We start from the raw sequence: 19774 nt of genomic DNA on the forward strand, positions 1-19774 counted from the left end.
ACAATAAATGTTTGTTTCCATGTATTTTAACCAAAAGTATTTTAGTATTTATAATTTATTTATTAATGATCTATTTACATAACACTGAGTTTCAGCTAATTATCATATAATGTAAATCTCAACGGCACATCGTATTATCAATCTCAGTAATTCCTTATGAATTCTTTACATTTACTTAAATGAAATTTTTGTTGACATTGATGTAAAATTTGCATCCTTTATTTACTGATAACTTTCTCACTGAGAGCCACCTGTTCCCTCTAACAAGCTGTCAATATGTAAACATAGTCATCTTAATGTATTTACCCTTTGTAAAGAAAGCAGTTCGCACAGCCATACACAGCGGGCAACGTGACAATATATGAATTAATAGTTGGACGTATAAAATGTTCTCACGGAACGAGAATGGAGTGTTTGATTGAACTGTTTAAAACATGTAGTATATTGCCATTGCCCTCTTTGAACTTGTGTACCTAACTAAAATTCTCTATGGAGGTTAGAACATGTCCCAAATAGTCTTTGAGTGGGTAAGGCGTCCGCTCGTCACGCTGAAGGCCAGGGTTCGATCCCCACATGAGAACAATATGTGAAGCCCATTTCTGGTGGGAGTCGTCTCATTTACCCACCACCTATTGTTCGTGGTGGCAAACTACTTAAGCGGAATAATCCTCTCTACACTAGACGTTTCTGAATTATTTATCCCTTTGAAATAAGACTTGACTTACCGCAATAACAGTTACGTGACTGAGTTTAGTTTCACGCCGCACTCAGCAATACTCTAGCTATATGGCAGAGGTCTGTAAATAATCGAGTCTGCACCAGACAATACAGTTTCAACAGCATGAGCATCGATCTGCGCAGTTGGGAAGGGATGACCTATATTAGCCAAGACAGCGAGACTGACCGCCCGATCCCGTGAGTCGTCTCTTACGACAAGCATAGTCACCTTATATGGCAAGCATCTCTTGCTGAAGACCTATTCTACCCCGGACCTTCAGGGGTAATAACAGTCAAGTCAAATAAAAGTCAAAAGATGTTTATTGTATGAAAGGCCTCCAGCCCACATATAAGACAGTTACAGTGATAATGGAATGCTTTGCAGATGTATTTTTTTAGAATAGGAGAAACAACTATTGCACTAGATTTTTTCTCATTCCCCAATTTTTGAACGTACAGTTTATGTGAAATAAAACAAGTAGAATTAGTCTCAACCTCTTGTAATAGGTCACAAGAAACTTGAAACCCAGATCAAGTTTGTTTAAGAGGTAACAGGGACAGATAACTCTAAATCAAAGTGAACGAGTCTGGTACTTTCTGTATTTTTTGCAGCACATATATCGATAGTCACTCTATCGAAGTATCGATGTTTTTCGTTTTTGACATCGATTAATTGCTATCGGAGACTCAAGAATTGCAATCCATCAATAGTTCGATGCATCTTTACAACCCTAACTGGAAAGGGCTTATTAGAGATACCACCAGAACCCGAATTCATAGTGAGCAGTACAATCACTTACCCGTGAACACTAATCCCCTCTAACCCTTTGTAATAACTCTTTGGGGGTAGGTAAGTCAGAATGAACTTTTCAGGTGTCCCCCGCAGTGATATTGCTGGAATATTGCAAAAAGCGGTTTAAAACTAAACTCACTCATTCACTCCTGGCGGCCATGGAATCCACTAAATAGATGAGGTGGTCGAGTACGATAACTCGTTAGATTGTGTGTCAACGTTTTCCAATGTGGTTAGTGTCTATATCACTTCACCATTTTTTCCAAAGATCACGACACGACCAGCATGCAGCTTACAACATAGTATACAAATATATGCACTGAAACAATTTCCGCATCCATCGGAGTCAGTTGAACAATTCCGACTATTTAAGCATGTGGTTGTTAAACACCGTGATGGGCTATGTTACAGCTACATCAACTCATTTAGCCTAAAACTCACAGTATGTGAAATGAATTCAGTTTATCATGTTGAAAGGCGTGTCACCACAAGAAATGTTTCATATATCCATAGCATATTATGTGTCGTGACCTAATGTTATAGGGGTCATGATCCACGGCCATCAGCTGTTACAGCTGTTGGCAGTCGTAATTGTTGGCTGATTTAGGGATGGATAGACCGACAATTTGTTATTCCAGGATTGTCGGTTCTTTACTGTGAACTCACTACCATGAGTCCCTTCGAAAAGGTATGAAATGATGTTTGTGACCGGAAGTACTAAAGTCTCGCGAAGTCTCGCCATGTCTCGCCATGACCTACGTATGGACTCTATAGCTATTAACGATTTACCCAGGCTCTGCAGCTGACATAACGCTAACCTATAGCTAGCATTTTGCTGCGTGCGACGTCAGCACCATTGAAACGAACAGCAATATTGCTGACGGGGCAATACCAGAAGATTCAGATGGTGATGTCCATTTTAGGATTATTCAGATTCCCACATATCTTGGCAAGAAAATCGAGTTTGACTGGTCAACAGGAGGGTGCCATAATTGTATTCAGTCCGGCACAACGTTTTACAGCTACCCAGTAATATGTTAGCTTATGGCGGCGATCTGCAAATAGACAGGACCAGACAACCCAGTCATTTGCTGAACATGAGTGAGTGAGCGAGTTTGGTTTTACACCGCACTCAGCAATATTTCAGCTATATGGCAGAGGTCTGTAAATAATCGAGTCTGCACCAGACAATCCAGTGATCAACAACATGAGCATCGATAAGCGCAATGGGGAACCGATGACACGTGTCAACCAAGTCAGCGAGCCTGACCACCGATCCCGTTTGTCGCCTCTTACGACAAGCATTTGCAGAACATGTGTTCAAGTCATATATTGTAGATAGGCACTATTTTCTGGTTTTACTTGGGGGCCATTTATGTCGATAATGCCATTCTATGCTGCTTCAACGTGCAACTTGCCAAGGAACACAATACTGTATTTTTATTTTCCTTCAATCGACCTCTTTTCCTTTAACTGGTTGAGACAGTCATCTGAGGGCCATAATCACTGAGCTGAACTCCGTCTCTTAAGCTTGACAGAAACATATGATCGTTGGTTCTAATCCCAGGCATATGACACAAGCACACGCACACGCACAAACAAGCAAACAAAACACACGCACTCTGGCAAGCTCAAGGTTTAAACACGATATGCCCTGTCACTTCAATGCCGGCATATCTTCGTAAAGCAGCTTGCACGTGTTCTCAAACGTCATAGGACAACATAAAACGATGATGAAATGCATATTTTATTGTTTCGTTGTCAGCTACGAAAGCAGGTACTGCTGCTCACCACATCCATCATTGTTGTTGCTTTCCCCCTGTTTAAACAGGGTGCGTGTTTCCAACCCGAGTAAACCTGGAACGAAATCGGAATTTTAAACAAATACAAAAGGAACGCATACGAAGGAAACGCATTGGAAATGCTGTAATACTGTAATCATGTTCAGTTGAGTTGAGCTGGGCTTTACGTCACGTTGTCATTATTTCAGGCATATAGCGACGAGATCAAGTTTGCATTTACTGGGCTATCTGTTTTGCAATTCATGCTTGGAAATAAGAGGTTCGTGTTCATACGAAAATGCACGACGAATATATGTTTAAACAGGTGTAGATTTGTATGAAAAGTATGCCCGAAGTAAGGAAATATCTGCAAACATACGTAAATCCGGTCATGGCGTCTATTTCTTGCTGTACGTACTTTTGTTTCAGTGGTGTACTATGCGATCGGTCCTTGGGTTATGACAGACTGGATCCAGGCCCACACCGCATTCATATCAGTGTAGATGAAAGTGCGTGCGCAGGTATTGACCGTGTTATCAGGCAGGTAAGATACAGTTCCCTCAATCGTCCATTCACCCGAGGAAGCGTTCTGGCACACCACGGCAGCACCGTTGTCTCCCTGAATTGAATTATTTTGTTTTCATACCTTCATATTTAGTTTATTAGTTCAGTTTATTCAGACTCCTAACAACAAATTACAATAATACTGAGCTTAATTAATATTATTAACGAAAATTAATGTCATACATCTAGTTCTCAGCTGAAATATACACATACTGAGCGGGGATTTGACGCGGAATATTCACGATATATGGAGCTAGCGACCAAGCAATGGTCTGTTTCATTCATTTTTGTAGCCAGATCTATTAGCCGGGCATCAGGTAAAATCTACAATCACTTATAGAGACTGCGCAAACATCTAATGAAAAATACATTTTTTCAGTGTTTGGGAACAGGTTATTGAGACTGCAAACTTCATTCCAACAGATGCAAATTTTCAGTGTAGATCAGATCAGACCCGTGAAGATCCGGGTTAAAACTGGTCTTCAGAAGCCCATGCGTGCAACAGGATCGGGTTGTCAGGCCCGTTGACCTGATAGACACATGTCGTCGGTTCCCAAGTGTGTAGACTGATGCTCCTGCAGTTGATCACTGGATTGTCTGGTCCAGACTCCATTATTTACAGATCGACGCCATATAGCTGGAATATTGCTGGTTGGGGCGATAAACAACAAGTATACAAAAGGTGTAAACCAAGTAGGACAGTGCTACCATCTAGACCAAAACGTCCCATCTGTTGGCACTGTTCATCAGCATAACATCTTTGAAAAGCTACTCAGAAAAGTCATACAGTGTCGCCATCCGTTTGGCTCAAAATTGAACCTATGAATTGCAATATGAAAAACGCTGATCATAATTCAAACATCAAGCCTACTCTGTTAGTTTTAAGAATTATAGAATTAGAAATAAAAAAAAGTTGTTTAACAACAAGTGGCGGCGGCACAACACACGTAAATGAATCAATGACTGTGTCGGCACTTGTGCACGTGCTTCTCGCACACCTGGCTGTCCCCTTTCCTGCGCTTCTTCTGATGTTTTAATTATGATACATGTTTCATTGAGTATATGTTTATTAGTTTTCGAGTTGGATTGCAATCCATCGGTCCAGTTATACGACTACAAAACGGGTGAATTGTCAGGCCGGTGCTCAGCCTATCTTAGATACTGTTATATATTACTGTATATCGGCAGCTTTCCGTCACCAGGGGATTTTTCATACTCACGTTACAGACCAAGGCACCAGACGGGGAAAAGCCGCAATGGGTTGTTGCAGGTTGAGATTTGTTTCTTATAAAGCTGCATACGGAGTCATCAATGAGGATGGCGTCAAGAACCTGACGGACCACGGCAGAAGCGTTGGCGTAAAGCGTTTCTGGAAACAAAATACTGGTTGTATTTAATGATGATAATATCAATAGCTACTTATACATCGCTTGTATACAGGCATCTGTCAAGGGCCTCATGACGTTACTACCTTGTTTAACTGAAGCTGTCTGTGAGGTGCTTGAAGGTTAACAGTCGTTATTTATCCCACGGGTTGCCTAGTAACCGCTTGGTAACTACTAGGGTTATACTACGAGGGTTACACCATGTCCCGAAGGCCATGGCAGCCCCGTTTGGTCGGAACGGGAACAAAACAAGGGACAACGCGGTGGGAGGGATGGGCAAACCGGACGGTCCATGGCTCCCATGGATGCCGAACCAGATTTTAAAACTGTTCCAAATTTGCAAGACAGTCACGGTACTAATGAGGAACCTGGTAGGCCGTAAGAAAATGTGGAGCGCAACAAAAAGTGACAGCACGTAATAGGCCATAACAAAACTTCAAGACGGTTTGCAGAAGGTCTTTAGTGAGACTGGAGGCATATGTATTCCCCGATAGCTTGCAAAGCTTTATATTTAGATAGGGTTGGGGGCTTGCCCCACCTATTTAGCAACAATCATGTGTAAGCCCTGGCTTTTGTTATAATGGTAGCCACGTGTCTGCCCGGCATCTCACGGTCCTTTCAAGTTTTGTTACGTTTGTTTGGCGTTTCGTCACGGTTGTTCCGGTAAGCTGGGCTGTATGGTAGCCGATTCGTCCCCTTGACGGTTTACAGGGCAGGTTTACATACGGTACATTACATTCTCTGGCATTCCCTGTCTGCAGCTGATGCTGCAAGATCCCAATGCATTCTCCCCGCAAACATACAAACACATAATCTTCCTTATCTTGGGGGTTCATGTTGCTCTTGTGCCTCAGGATAAAATGGCTGCTATTGCTTGGGATACCTTATTTTCAAACCATGGACACAAACATGATTCAAAGCTCGCCTGCGTACAAGTTTTATCTTGGCAGAAAGAGCAAAACGTGTCAAAACCTTGATCAAAACGCGAGTGCCCCTCAGAACCCGGGGGGAAAGGCCATAGCATCCGTTGTAGACTGCGGGCCGAACCGACTCAGCAGCCCGTATTTCCCAGCGGTCCACCACGGATACCGTGATAGATACCGAAGTCCTCGAAACTCACAGGAAGCTAGAAATGACCTTTACATATTGTACCCATGCGTGACGAACGAAAGCTTTAGTCACTTGTTTGCCCCCACTCCACCCTTCATTTGACCAATGAATAAGAATGACGAAACGTACCATTTATTCGGGTCTGCTGGCCAAACCCAGAAACTTTGCAGTTTCTGGGAGAACGGAAGGTGTTGTAGACATCAGCTGGTGGACACACGCGGTTTATCCCTACTCCAGGACTGATAGGAGCAGAAAGACGGGCCACAGCCACGTTGTAAGCTGGAGAATAATACGAAATATGAAAGATGTCATATATATTACGAACAACCTTTAGCTCACGAATAGTCTTGACATGAATCAAACAAGCGTCCCCTTGCATCCAAACATTCAAACAATCTACAAAACATAGATATAACCATATACTGAAGACAAGAAACCAAAGGATTAAAGTCCAGAAACCTCTCTCTCTCTCTCTCTCTCTCTCTCTCTCTCTCTCTCTCTCTCTCTCTCTCTCTCTCTCTCTCTCTCTCTCTCTCCTCTCTCTCTCTCTCTCTCTCTCTCTCTCTCTCTCTCTCTCTCTCTCTCTCTCTCTCTCTCTCTCTCTCTCTCTCTCTCTCTCTCTGAAGTTAATGTACATACGGAGAATATTTTCTGGATCAGGAGTCGCAGCCGCCGCCAGAGTTAGAATACTTGTGTTGAAGTTGGCGGACGGATGGACTTGTATGTTAGATATGTTTCTCACTTGCTCCGATACTGTCCCGTTGTTTCCCAACAAGACGTGACAACCGCCACCACAACTGAAAATATGCACAACAAAATTTATGAAAGGCTACGTCTTCTCTTTCTATCGACTTTTAATGCAAGCTGATATCTGTGTATTTGTACTAGTCAGTAACAGTAGCATACTAATTTGAAAAATTAGTAACCCCTAATTTTAACCCCTAAAGCACCCACTCTCGTTATCTGTTTAAGATTTTACACGGCGTGTGTACGGCGCTTGCGAAATGGCACTTGAAATAGCAGAATTACAGGTATCTATCTACCTATAGCAGGTACTATTTTTCTACTGTGGGCCAGTGCTAGGAAGGAATGGGAAGAAATTACGTTCTCGAACCGACACAAACACACGGTTATACCTACATGGGTTGTCAGTCTAAACGTGATGACAGAAATTGGTCATATATTGCAACAATGTATATGTGTGACAAATAGAATGTTTTAAAATCGGTGTTATTGCATTTATTGTAATTATACTGTAATGAAAAAAATACATATTTTAAGACCTGTTCTAAGGCTGAAAGAATGCAGATGCTAAACTCAATTCAACGCTCTATGATAGTTTCACTTACAAAGCTGCACAATAACCATCGAAGACAATCCATTCCAAGTCAATTATGGTACCACTGCAGAACACACTATCAGTAATCGTTTGGACGATTTTCACATTCCATGGATTGGCTGTGGGTGCATCATCGACTCCGCCAGCGACACGAGGGACGATCGGTATTCCACAAGGGGGCACCTCTGTGAAGCATTTCGAGAAGACAGTGCCATACTTCATCAAAACGCATACAAGAATATAATGCCTGAGTAGGTCTTTCACGCACGAATACGCACACGCATACTGACGCTTACTCATGGAAATTAAACTTAGTGTATTTTCAACGAAGACATGTATAGGGAGAAGGACTAATCGCTTGTCATTACATTTCAGAATCCTGCATTCCTTATTTTCTCATCATAGGAATCAAATTAACTTGTACAAAGGTCTTGGTAATAACAACAATACCATGAAACAGACCGGTGAAGGTTCTGGTTAGAATAGACCTTCAGCAACCCATGCTTGCCATAAAAGGTGACTATGCTTGTCGTAAGATGCGACTAACGGGATCGGGTTGTCAGGCTCGCTGACTTGGTTGACACATGTCATCGGGTCCCAAAGGCGCAGATCTCTGTTGATCACTGGATTGTCTGGTCTAGACTCGATAATTTATAGACCGCCACCATATAGCTGGAATATTGCTGAGTGCGGGAGTAAAACTAAACTCACTCACTCACACTCACCATGAAATGAAATATTTAATAAGAAGCACTTTTACCTGAATTAAACATAGGCTTGCAGTTTAGAAAATATTTACAGTTACCGAATAATTCAGTTATCTGAACGAACTGTGAGAATGCACTACAAAAATACACGATAACCCTTCAAAATAACACGAGTGGGTTCCTGACGTTTTGTGTGGTTTTTTTTTTCTATAATCAGCATTATCTAGCCTCATGTAAGAATGTCGAGTTTTGTTTCGTCCACGTGACTCTGATAAAATATCATGTACATCCATCACGATTCGCCAGCGGGAGTACAAAAGTCGTGTACTCCCGCTGCGAAAGTCATATCACCCCTCGGTGACGACGCGAAGTGAGAAAAGCATGCATCGGCAAGCCTTTAGTAACGTGCGTTGCATTGAGGTCAAACGATCAGCTGGTGTCAACATGGCAGCAAGTCGATTGGATGCGTGTTGTTTTGTTTTGATTTAGTGAAAACATTCAGCTAGATAAATGCGTTATCACATCGTGTCTCGTAAAATATGGGGTTTTATCAGTCCCGGGGGCTAGGGGAATGCAACCTTATGAGGGACTGATAAAACCCCGCATTTCCCGAGACTCGATGTGATAACTTATAATATTTAAGATGTATATCAACGGTCTGAAAAATATTCGATTCCAGACCATCAGTCAATCCAGTGATCAACATGATGAACATCGATCTACGCATTTTGGACATGTTTACATACGATCCTGTCAGTCGGTTGTTACACGCATTGGTTGCTGATAACCAGTTCCAGTCAATGAGAGAGTTTATTTTTACGCTGCTCTCAGCAAGATTCCAGCTTTATGGCGGCGGTCTGTAAATAATCGAGTCTAGGACAAACAATCCAGTGATCAACAGGGTTGGATCAGTTTGCAATCGAGAACCGATGACGTGTCAGCCAAGTCAGCGAGCCTGGCCACCGGATCCCGTTTGTCACCTCTTACGACAAGCACAGTCACCTTTTATGACAAGCATGGGTTGCTGAAAGCCTATTCTCCCCGGGATTTTCACGGGTGTAAGAAGACCAGTTCAAACCCGGATCATCAAGGGTTGAGCAATGATCAAAGCACACATGTCCCCACTGCCATGCATCTATGTAGTTCAACAGATGTATACTTACGTGATTCACAGTTATTGCCAAAGAAGCCTTCGGTACAGTTGCACGTGGGTGTCGTTCCAACAGGTACACACGTACCACGGCTGTTACATTCCGTCCCAGTGCCGGGGCACACTAAAACAGGAAATTTTCATAAGACCATATGTAAAATTATGCTTCTTTTTCATTACCCCTCGACCCCGAAATTCAACCAGACCCTAACACTTCTTTTTTTAAAACTAGAGAAAATGCAACTTTGACTTTCAAAACGTGCATGATTGTTTCGTATTTCTAATTATTCAGAACTCACTGAAAGGAACAGGGTCGTGCAAAATGCATTCCGACACTTGGCGTAATATCAGTTACATGCTAATTCAGTCTAGCATAAATATTTGTCATGTATTTAATTTTCGTAAGATCCAGGTCAAAGTATGTGAGGAATCGTCTGACAATCACATAATTCCTGTTTACTTTTATTTATCAAATTGCACCAATCTAATCAATATAATGTACAGTGCCGTGAACTCATCATGGCGACCTGTTTGATTGTGGAACCATACATAAGTTGATAAATGTGATGCCATTAGTTAAATAGTGGTCGGGAAATTGAACTGAAATTGTGTGCACAGAGCAGGGATGATTTCATATTTGCCTGTCAAATGTTACAAAAATATCTACTACACTCAATAATTATTAAGTGTGTATGTTCGTGAGTAGCGACTGACACAAAAGGTTCCAAATGTCCGAATGTCTAGCAAATAGTAGTCACTTACCTGCTTCGGTGCAGTTCTTGCCAGTCCGATTGAAGGGGCATGTGCACATGTAGTCTGTGTTCCCGATGTTGTTACATGTGCCGCCATTGCAGGGATTCGGCTGACACACTGGAAAACAGGAAGGGTAATGTACACGCGATTGTTATTGTAGCACCGACAACTCATCACGCTACAGGTAACAAATCCTATTATTGCAAAGAATAGTCGAATTGTATTTTAGAAAGATCTCTCTCTCGATCTCTCGATCTCTCGATCTCTCTCTCTCTTTCTCTCTCTCTCTCTCTCTCTCTCTCTCTCTCTCTCTCTCTCTCTCAGCAGAGAGATGCCCTTTTTTCTGTCCAATCATAACACGTGTTACATCGACTTAGCTTCAACTTGACAAATGCAAGAAATGTGGAGAAACAAAAATGACATGACTGAGTTCTGTCTCGAAGTAACATTTGAGTATCTCGCTCGGGAAGAGGTTCTAGTTTTCACGATGCATCCGGAAATTACCGAACGATCACAAATAAGGTCGCTGATTGCAACACTAAATCTGATTGCCTCCAATCAGAACACTTGAACACTCACGCCATTGAAGGGTCGTAGGAAGATATAACAATTAACCTCTGTGGGAAGAGAATGAGACCTTCATGGCGTGATACGGAACTGGCTCACCTACATCTACAAGCAAGACTTACCATTGAGTTCACATAGCTCGCCAAAGTATCCAGCCGAAGCGGTGCAAACACAGAGCCTTGTCTGAACATCGGAGGGATTAGGATAGGTGCAGTTGGCACCCGTATCTACCGTATCGCAGGGGTTTCCAAAGCACACTGAAGGGCAGTTATAGCAATGTCAGTTGTGATCATAGTTTCTTTCCCAGCGAGAATATTGAATACCAAACCGTACTGAGCAAGTTATCCATGTATTGTTGTCAGTGTATAGGAGTGCAAGTTTGAAAAAGACGTTGAAGAAGGTGTGATGGATAAGTCTATCGCAGATATGTCACGAATCAGGAGGCTATGTTACATGTGAATCTATAGGCCAAAATGTAACAGATCAAGAGGCAGGAATCTATCGCGGGCTTGTAACGGATCAGGAGGCTGTGTTACAGGTGAATCTATCGCCTAGGTGTCATAGATCAGGAGGCTATGTTACAGACAGATTTATCGCCTATGTGTCACGGATGAGGAGACTATGTTACAGGTGAATCTATCGCGGACATGTAACGGATGAGGAGACTATGTTACATGTGAATCTATCGCGGACATGTAACGGATCAGGAGGCTGTGTTACATGTGAATCTATCGCGGACACGTAACGGATGAGGAGACTATGTTACATGTGAATCTATCGCGGACATGTAACGGATGAGGAGACTATGTTACAGGTGAATCTATCGCGGACATGTAACGGATCAGGAGGCTGTGTTACATGTGAATCTATCGCGGACACGTAACGGATGAGGAGACTATGTTACATGTGAATCTATCGCGGACATGTAACGGATCAGGAGGCTGTGTTACAGGTGAATCTATCGCGGACATGTAACGGATGAGGAGACTATATTACATGTGAATCATGTGATGTCATATATGGAATTGACGGAAAGCTCTTAATTAGTCCAATGTTACATGTTACACCAAATCAAACAATAATTTTTGTGTGTGTGTTTAAATATTGACAAAAATTAACCAATTAAACATTACAATGTTAATTTGACACGAAATGGTAATAGTAACTCTTTCACTTTCATCATTTGGAATATTACCTAAAAATTCATTTATTTGTAATGGTTGTCTCACGAAAAAAAATACTCTTTAACATGTTTAAGAACGCAAATTAAAGTCAAAGAGTTTAGCTTTGTTGTTGTAATTTTTACATAATGATAAAAGGCACGGAGGACGGAGATACTTACAGTTACTTTCGCAGGTAACGCCAAAAAAGTTGCCTGTACATGTGCAGTTGTACCCGTTGGCGTTAGCAGCAGGGCTGCAGGTTCCATTGTTGCAGGGGTTTGGCATGCACACTGAAATTGTACAAATAATACATGTGACCATACATGGTGCCAAAAACTACCTTGTACATCAGCACCAGGAAACATTTTTTGTATCAACGCGGTGTCAGTAACCTTGCATGGTTTGTCACCTTTTCCTTCTGAAACTGACCATAGGAAACAACCACAAGTTCTAAGTTAATTCCGTGCAGTAACCACATGCGGTGTGTTTTCATTATACAGAAAATGGATTAAAAATGTGTAAAGTTATCTTTTTTGCTGGTATTTTCAACGTTGATGAGTATTCTTTTCTAACGCCGCACTAAGCATTATTCCACCTATAAGCGGTGGTCTGTGCATAATCGGGTCTTTAAAGCCTTACTCAGATTTATTTAGACTACATGTCGGCTGACTGTAAATAATCTGACCAGAGAATCCAGTGATCAACTTTATGAACATCAATCTACCCAATCCGGATACTTGTGTCAACTAAGTCAGCGAGCGAGACAACTTGATCTCGTTAGTCGCTTCTTAGCACCGACATGAAAACAAATTCTAAACCGGATCTTCAAGGTCTTCTCTGAACCGGGGAAGCCACGGTAATGAGTAGGAAGTAAGGTAGGACATTATATTTCCTATATCGCTGCTAAGAAATAGTCAAGAACTACGACCATGAACAGACTCATGTATATTTCATAAGAATTTACCAAAACACAAAGATGTGTGTCACTAATGATTAACGTCGCTCGTTCCACCGGCGAACCGGTTGCGATTTCCCATATGGGTAAATTGTGTGAAGCCTATTTCTTGTGTCCCCCGTCGGGATATTGCTGGGATATTGCTATAAGAAACGTAAAATTGAACCCACTCCCATAAACGTTAGAATCAGAGAAAACTTAAATCGAACCACCAAGTATTATTCAAAACCACGACAGGACCTCAAATGAAAACTGGCAGAAGCTTTTTAAACCTGCCGACACTAGCCCTCAGTAACAGAGACCCAGGATATCACATCCGTTATAATACAGAAGCTGTCATCATTGAGTGTTCTAGATATGTCATGTAAGCTAAGTTACAAAACTGTTGTGTGGTTGGCAGCTGATACTTGCAATTGGTTTCGCAGTTGATTCCAGTGAAGCCTTCCGCACAGGTGCAGGTTTGGTACGGAGAACCCAGTACAGGTACACACGTTGCGCCATTCTGACAGGGTCCATTAGCAGCACAAGCTGAAACACACAGAAATATGTGAAGCCTACTCCCCTGGCGAAATGTAGTATGTCTGATGCACTATCATTCACAGGAAATACTGCCGTGTGACTATTGAACAATCATTCACAGGAAATACTGCCGTATGACTATTGAACTATCATTCACAGGAAATACTGCCGTATGACTATTGAACAATCATTCACAGGAAATATTGCCGTATGGCTATTGAACAATCATTCACAGGAAATACTGCCGTATGACTATTGAACAATCATTCACAGGAAATACTGCCGTATGGCTATTGAACAATCATTCACAGGAAATACTGCCGTATGGCTATTGAACAATCATTCACAGGAAATACTGCCGTATGGCTACTGAACAATCATTCACAGGAAATACTGCCGTATGACTATTGAACAATCATTCACAGGAAATACTGCCGTATGACTATTGAACAATCATTCACAGGAAATACTGCAGTGTAACTATTGAACTATCATTCACAGGAAATACTGCCGTATGGCTATTGAACAATCATTCACAGGAAATACTGCCGTATGGCTATTGAACAATCATTCACAGGAAATACTGCCGTATGACTATTGAACAATCATTCACAGGAAATACTGCCGTATGACTATTGAACTATCATTCACAGGAAATACTGCCGTATGGCTATTGAACAATCATTCACAGGAAATACTGCCGTATGGCTATTGAACAATCATTCACAGGAAATACTGCCGTATGGCTATTGAACAATCATTCACAGGAAATACTGCCGTATGACTATTGAACAATCATTCACAGGAAATACTGCCGTATGGCTATTGAACAATCATTCACAGGAAATACTGCCGTATGACTATTGAACAATCATTCACAGGAAATACTGCCGTATGACTATTGAACAATCATTCACAGGAAATACTGCCGTATGACTATTGAACAATCATTCACAGGAAATACTGCCGTATGGCTATTGAACAATCATTCACAGGAAATATTGCCGTATGACTATTGAACAATCATTCACAGGAAATATTGCCGTATGGCTATTGAACTATCATTCACAGGAAATACTGCCGTATGGCTATTGAACTATCATTCACAGGAAATACTGCAGTGTAACTATTGAACTATCATTTGCCGCGTGCCTGGTTAACTATCATGAATGTGAAAAAGTGCCGAGTGGCCCATAAACTATCGTTTACAGGAGGTACTGTAGTGTTGTAAGTCTGATAACCCATCATGTATAGGAGATATTGTCGTGTCGTAAGCTTGATAACCATCAATTATAGGAGGTGCCCGACTTACTATCAATTATAGGAGACAGTATCGAATGACTAATGATCTATGTTTTATAGGGGATAGCTATAGTGTCGTATTTCTGGTGAACTGCAATGAACAGGAACTCCTGCCAGGCATGCCTGATAAATACTTACCATCTATTTCGCAGTTGGCACCGGAGAAACCAGCTGGACAATTGCAAGTGTATCTTGAACCGGTTGTCGTACCCATGCACGTACCACCATTCTGACAAGGCGAAGTTGTTGCACACACTGAAAACAGTTGTGAGTATTACAAGTGAGAGTAGTGCTAACGTGTTGTGAAGTATTGTATGTAGGAGTATTGCTAACAATTTGTGAAACATTACATGTAGTGAGGGTAGCGCTAAGATTTCGTGAAGTATTACTTGACGTGAGGATCGTGTTAAAACAAGCCGTGAAGTGTTATATGGGAGAGTAGTGCTAATAAGTTGCGAAGCATTACATGTAATGAGATTAACTTAATTACATTTTGTGAAGTATTACATGTCTCGTGGGCACAGCTAACGTTTTGTGAAGTATTACATGTCTCGTGGGCACAGCTAACATTTTGTGAAGTATTACATGCCTCGTGGGCAGCGCTAACAGTTGTGAAGTATTACATGTCTCGCGGGCAGCGCTAACGGGTGTGAAGTATTACATGTCTCGTGGGCAGAACTAACATTTTGTGAAGTATTACATGCCTCGTGGCCAGCGCTAACAGTTGTGAAGTATTACGTGCCGTGTGGGTAGCGTTAACGAGTTGTAAAATGTTACATTTCGTGAACTGTTAGATCTGTTCTACTTAAGGATATAATTATTCAAACCATTGTTATGTTTTTTTCAAATGATTGTTCATGCATATCAGCAAAAGATAAAGATGTTAATTAATGCTACAATGAGTTTAAACTCTTAGATTCCTCTTAAAAATCCGTGTTGAAGAAAACGTGACTCTTACCATCTACATCACAGATGGGACCAGTGAAGCCAGCGTTACAGGTGCACGTGTTCACTCCTCCGACAAATGCACACACCCCATTTGCGCATGGATCGGGTAAACACTCTACAAGAAGAGATTAGGCACAATTAAAAGCAGTCTTCACACATACACTAATGAGAATTGGGTGTTGGTGGATGCAAATATCAGGCAACAGTCCGTTAATCGGGTGGGGAAACATAGGTGAAATTTTCAACTCAAAAGATGACATTTGTAAATGACAGAAACAAGTAAATGCACGCTAAGGAAAATATGGTTTCACTCTATGTTTAATAATACCACAGACATGCATCACATCAAATTATTTTGAAAAAAAACTGAACATAATGCACGAGCAGTTGAAATTTGGCCAAATTTAAGACGAATCGTGAACTAGGTTTCACGAACATATGAGTGAGTGAGTGATTTTAGTTTTACACCGCATTCAGCAATACTCCAGCTACCTGACCATACGAGAAATAGTACATCACTACATACATCAGCAATTCTAAGTACAACAACACTCCAAGTTCAGAAGAACATAAACCCTCCATGAATCACGTACACATGGAGGTGGCAGGGAGTGAATGTAACGGTTGCTAAGATGTTCCGTTAAAACAAGATTCGACTTATACATAGTTATCAGATACACAGCAGTAGTGGAACCTGGCCCCGTTTTCTCGAAACAAACTTAAGTCTGAGTTTTGACTTAAGTTAGAGCTATTACTCAAATTTGACAAAATGCATGTTCTGAAATTGATATTACACTTAAACATAGTAGACAGTTTGCGTTTGATGGATATATTACTTACGTTGTTTGGGCTTTTTGATTTTAAAAATGCAGTTAAGTTGAAAATTCAGCTCTTTTAAATTGTCAAACTCAGATTGATCTTTGAGTAAAGACTTAAGTTCGTTTCGAGAAATCGGGGCCTGAACATTCAGCTTGGAAGTAAAAACAAAATCGCCTTTAGCAGCTGAACTGGATATCGGCTGTATACAAATATTAGCATAATAATAATGATAATAAGCGTTGACAAACTGACAAAGACAGGCATCTTATGAACGCAAAGTCATTTCTCTTTAGCACCACTTTCAGACACAACGCATGGAATTCTCTTTAGCACCACTTTCAGACACAACGCATGGAATTCTCTTTAGCACCACTTTCAGACACAACGCATGGAATTCTCTTTAGCACCACTTTCAGACACAACGCATGGAAGCACGTGCATAACGCAGTAGTCCCATACAATAGTCTGTCGTACAGACCATGAAGGAAGTATATCCATGAACGTCCATGCAAGTCTAGAAAATATGACAAGTCTAGATTCCCCTAGCTGAAGAAAGTCTCAGGGCTCCATTTCAATATATTGTATTTTTTCAATCTGAACATTTTCCCGTAAAATATGTTCATTTCAGAGACTAGCTGTCTACCCCATACAAGGGTGGGTGGTGTTATACTTGATTTTGACGGTTTTCAAGAAGGTTTTTAAATCACAGTAGACCATTAATGTTGATAATCATCTCGCACACTTGTTGGTGTTTGTTTATAGCCGTTTTGTTTGTTTTGTTTTGTTTGAAAATGCAAATTTTACGTCCTGCAATTTTCAAGAGCGATTAACGTACAAACAACTGTAGTCATTAGGAGCTGCAAGTGGTGATGCGCTTTCAAAACATTCAGTAGTATCACATTGACATAACGTTGATTCGCATCTGACAATTTTATCAATCGTAAATCAGTAATGAAGTTCAATCACTTGTTTTAAGAGTTTAGTCAGTTCGTGTTATCAAGGTTGTACATACGCGCAGTTCCAACACAACAGATTTTGTTGTCAAAGCACAGGGAGTCCAGTGGTGTAGTGCCTGTAGGACATGTAGATAGTGCATAGCACGTATGCTGTTGCGTCTCACATGCTGGAAAATAAGAAAAAACAAATACCACATGAACATGAATCAGCACTAAAGACATTATTGGCTCCCAACAATCAACCACTTATCATTTTGAATGGGTCTCTAAACCATGTTACACAAATATAACTAAAATCTAAATCAGTATTCGTTTGGCATTTTGACAATGTTATGATTGGTACTACTTGTATATTAATCCAAGAACACAGTTATAACTAACGCTATCGTCAACGCAGAACAGATCCAAGAATCAAACGTTATTGGCCAAGCAATTTTACAACCTATAGAACTGATACTAGATCCAAACTAGAATCAAACGTTAGTGACTGAGATAATTTACCATATAAAAATGAAACCAGATCCAACAATTAAATGTTCGTGGCTAAACAATTTACCATACACAAAACTAAAACCAGATTCAACGATTAAACGTTAGCGGTTAATCAATTTTTCCATACACAGAAATGAAACCAGATCCAAGAATCAAACGTTAGTGGCTAAGCACTTGTGCTATATATAGAACTGAAACCAGTTATTAACATGCCATATATATATATTTTTTTAAAAATAAAGAAATAAAATTTGAATTATTTATTTATGAGTGTATACTTCGTCATTATGGATAAACACTTCTATATTTATCGGCGTCGAGTTTTTTGCTAAGCTTCATCATTTAACGCCTGCAACTTACAAACTCAAATATAATCCTTTGAAATTGATAACCCCCAAATATTCATATGTTTATCGTCAATCAGTCGTGATCACAGTAGGGCAATCAAAACAACTCGTTCTGTATTTCTTATTGTCGGTAATCATTCTTCTCATCGGGAAGAAAAAAAGAAAAATCTAAATATTGGTTGAGAAATGTTTTTTCAGACAACTGTCAGGTGAACTGAAATGGAATCAATATTATTTAAAACTTACGTGGCTTGAACACAAAGCCTGTGCTGAAACCGACCAAGGAACAAGACACGAGAACAAATAACATCTTCATGTTCGTCCGTGAGAGGTTGGAAGAAATTCCACGTCTGAACCAATGCTGGTGGCGTCGAATTTATATCCAAATTTTGTGTATGTCATTCAATATTTATACATATGTCTATTCATATGTTGTGTTTTCAAGTGAGTCTCCACCAAGGACAAATAATATACCCTTCAAGCTAACAGACCAAACTGTGAAATACCTATTCATCCTTGAACAGAAAATACACAAAGTCACTATAACCACTGGTTATATTCTTCGCGCATCGCTGGGCCTAAATGAATGGATGATCGTGCGTCACCAATAAGCTGGTTCTATGTGTACCCAGCTTGATGTAAACGGACCACGTACACATGTAAGTTACAAACGCATGGAAAATAGTGATTTACCGTGAATAAAAGGTTAAGCGTCACCCAGTATATTTTGCAAAAATATAGGTTGGCACATAGGAAATCTTTCAGAAAAAAACGAGCTATCATAACTTGGTTTAGTACTTTTAGTTTAAAAACAAAACCATAATGAAAATTATGTTTTACTTTCAACAGAATGCATGCGCTTTTGGAAAACATGCATTATTTTCCCCCCAAAAGGTTACGTTCTTTTGAAAAGTGAAAATCAGAAATGACTGTTATATGGTCACTTTTAACAAGTGAAACCTACATTTAATAGTCTTGTATAACCACAACATGAATTGTTATTTTGATTTAAATTGCAGTGTCATCATATCTGTAACAATATTTCCTTTAATTGTAAATAGAAATGATTATGACATCCCTAAATCAGTTAACAGATGAACCTTCTCTAAATATGGATTGGTCCTCCAAATTAGTTCAGCCTAGCATTTCCACAGCTTCACATCTTAGATTTGAAATAGGCTGGCGCTTAACTTGTTATTCTCGGTATATTATAACTCCACGTAGCTTTAACCAACAACCTGCTTTACAAATGCTAAAAGTTTTTTTAGTTCGGTAAAGATTTTGGTATTCACCTAAATTTCTTGTGTTTGTATAAACCAAAAACAAACAGCTCAACGACTCATAACTATGATATCGGGAATAAGTAGCGTGGATAAGTAGCTTTCAAATCAATGATATTGTCAGGAT

The 19774-nt window shown here is 40.4% G+C and overlaps 1 protein-coding gene across 1 annotated transcript; it reads right to left on the minus strand.

The window, feature by feature from the left end:
- Window positions 1-3244: 3244 nt before the first annotated feature.
- On the minus strand, window positions 3245-18683 carry LOC137258760 (uncharacterized). Its single transcript, XM_067796449.1, has 15 exons — window positions 18614-18683; window positions 17585-17695; window positions 15764-15868; window positions 14944-15060; window positions 13396-13512; window positions 12209-12319; window positions 10989-11123; window positions 10309-10416; window positions 9560-9670; window positions 7700-7874; window positions 6990-7147; window positions 6480-6629; window positions 5076-5224; window positions 3710-3910; window positions 3245-3367 (listed from the first exon to the last, which is right to left on the minus strand). Exons 1-14 carry the CDS (start codon window positions 18681-18683, stop codon window positions 3728-3730), a joined length of 1800 nt encoding a protein of 599 aa, XP_067652550.1. The 3' UTR covers window positions 3245-3367; window positions 3710-3727.
- Window positions 18684-19774: the final 1091 nt, after the last annotated feature.

The sequence above is a fragment of the Haliotis asinina genome, chromosome 12 (assembly GCF_037392515.1).
Source record: "Haliotis asinina isolate JCU_RB_2024 chromosome 12, JCU_Hal_asi_v2, whole genome shotgun sequence".
In the NCBI taxonomy this organism is placed as follows: domain Eukaryota; kingdom Metazoa; phylum Mollusca; class Gastropoda; order Lepetellida; family Haliotidae; genus Haliotis; species Haliotis asinina.

Bases quoted from the DNA above. Each gene is read 5' to 3' on its own strand.
- LOC137258760 (XM_067796449.1), bottom strand. From the start codon at position 18,683: ATGAAGATGTTATTTGTTCTCGTGTCTTGTTCCTTGGTCGGTTTCAGC. The intron at 10,417-10,988 runs GTAAGTCTTGCT...CCTGTTTTCCAG, and splicing joins CGAGCTATGTGAACTCAATG to TGTGTCAGCCGAATCCCTGC. The intron at 7,148-7,699 runs GTAAGTGAAACT...GCATATTTTCAG, and splicing joins GATGGTTATTGTGCAGCTTT to TTGTGGTGGCGGTTGTCACG.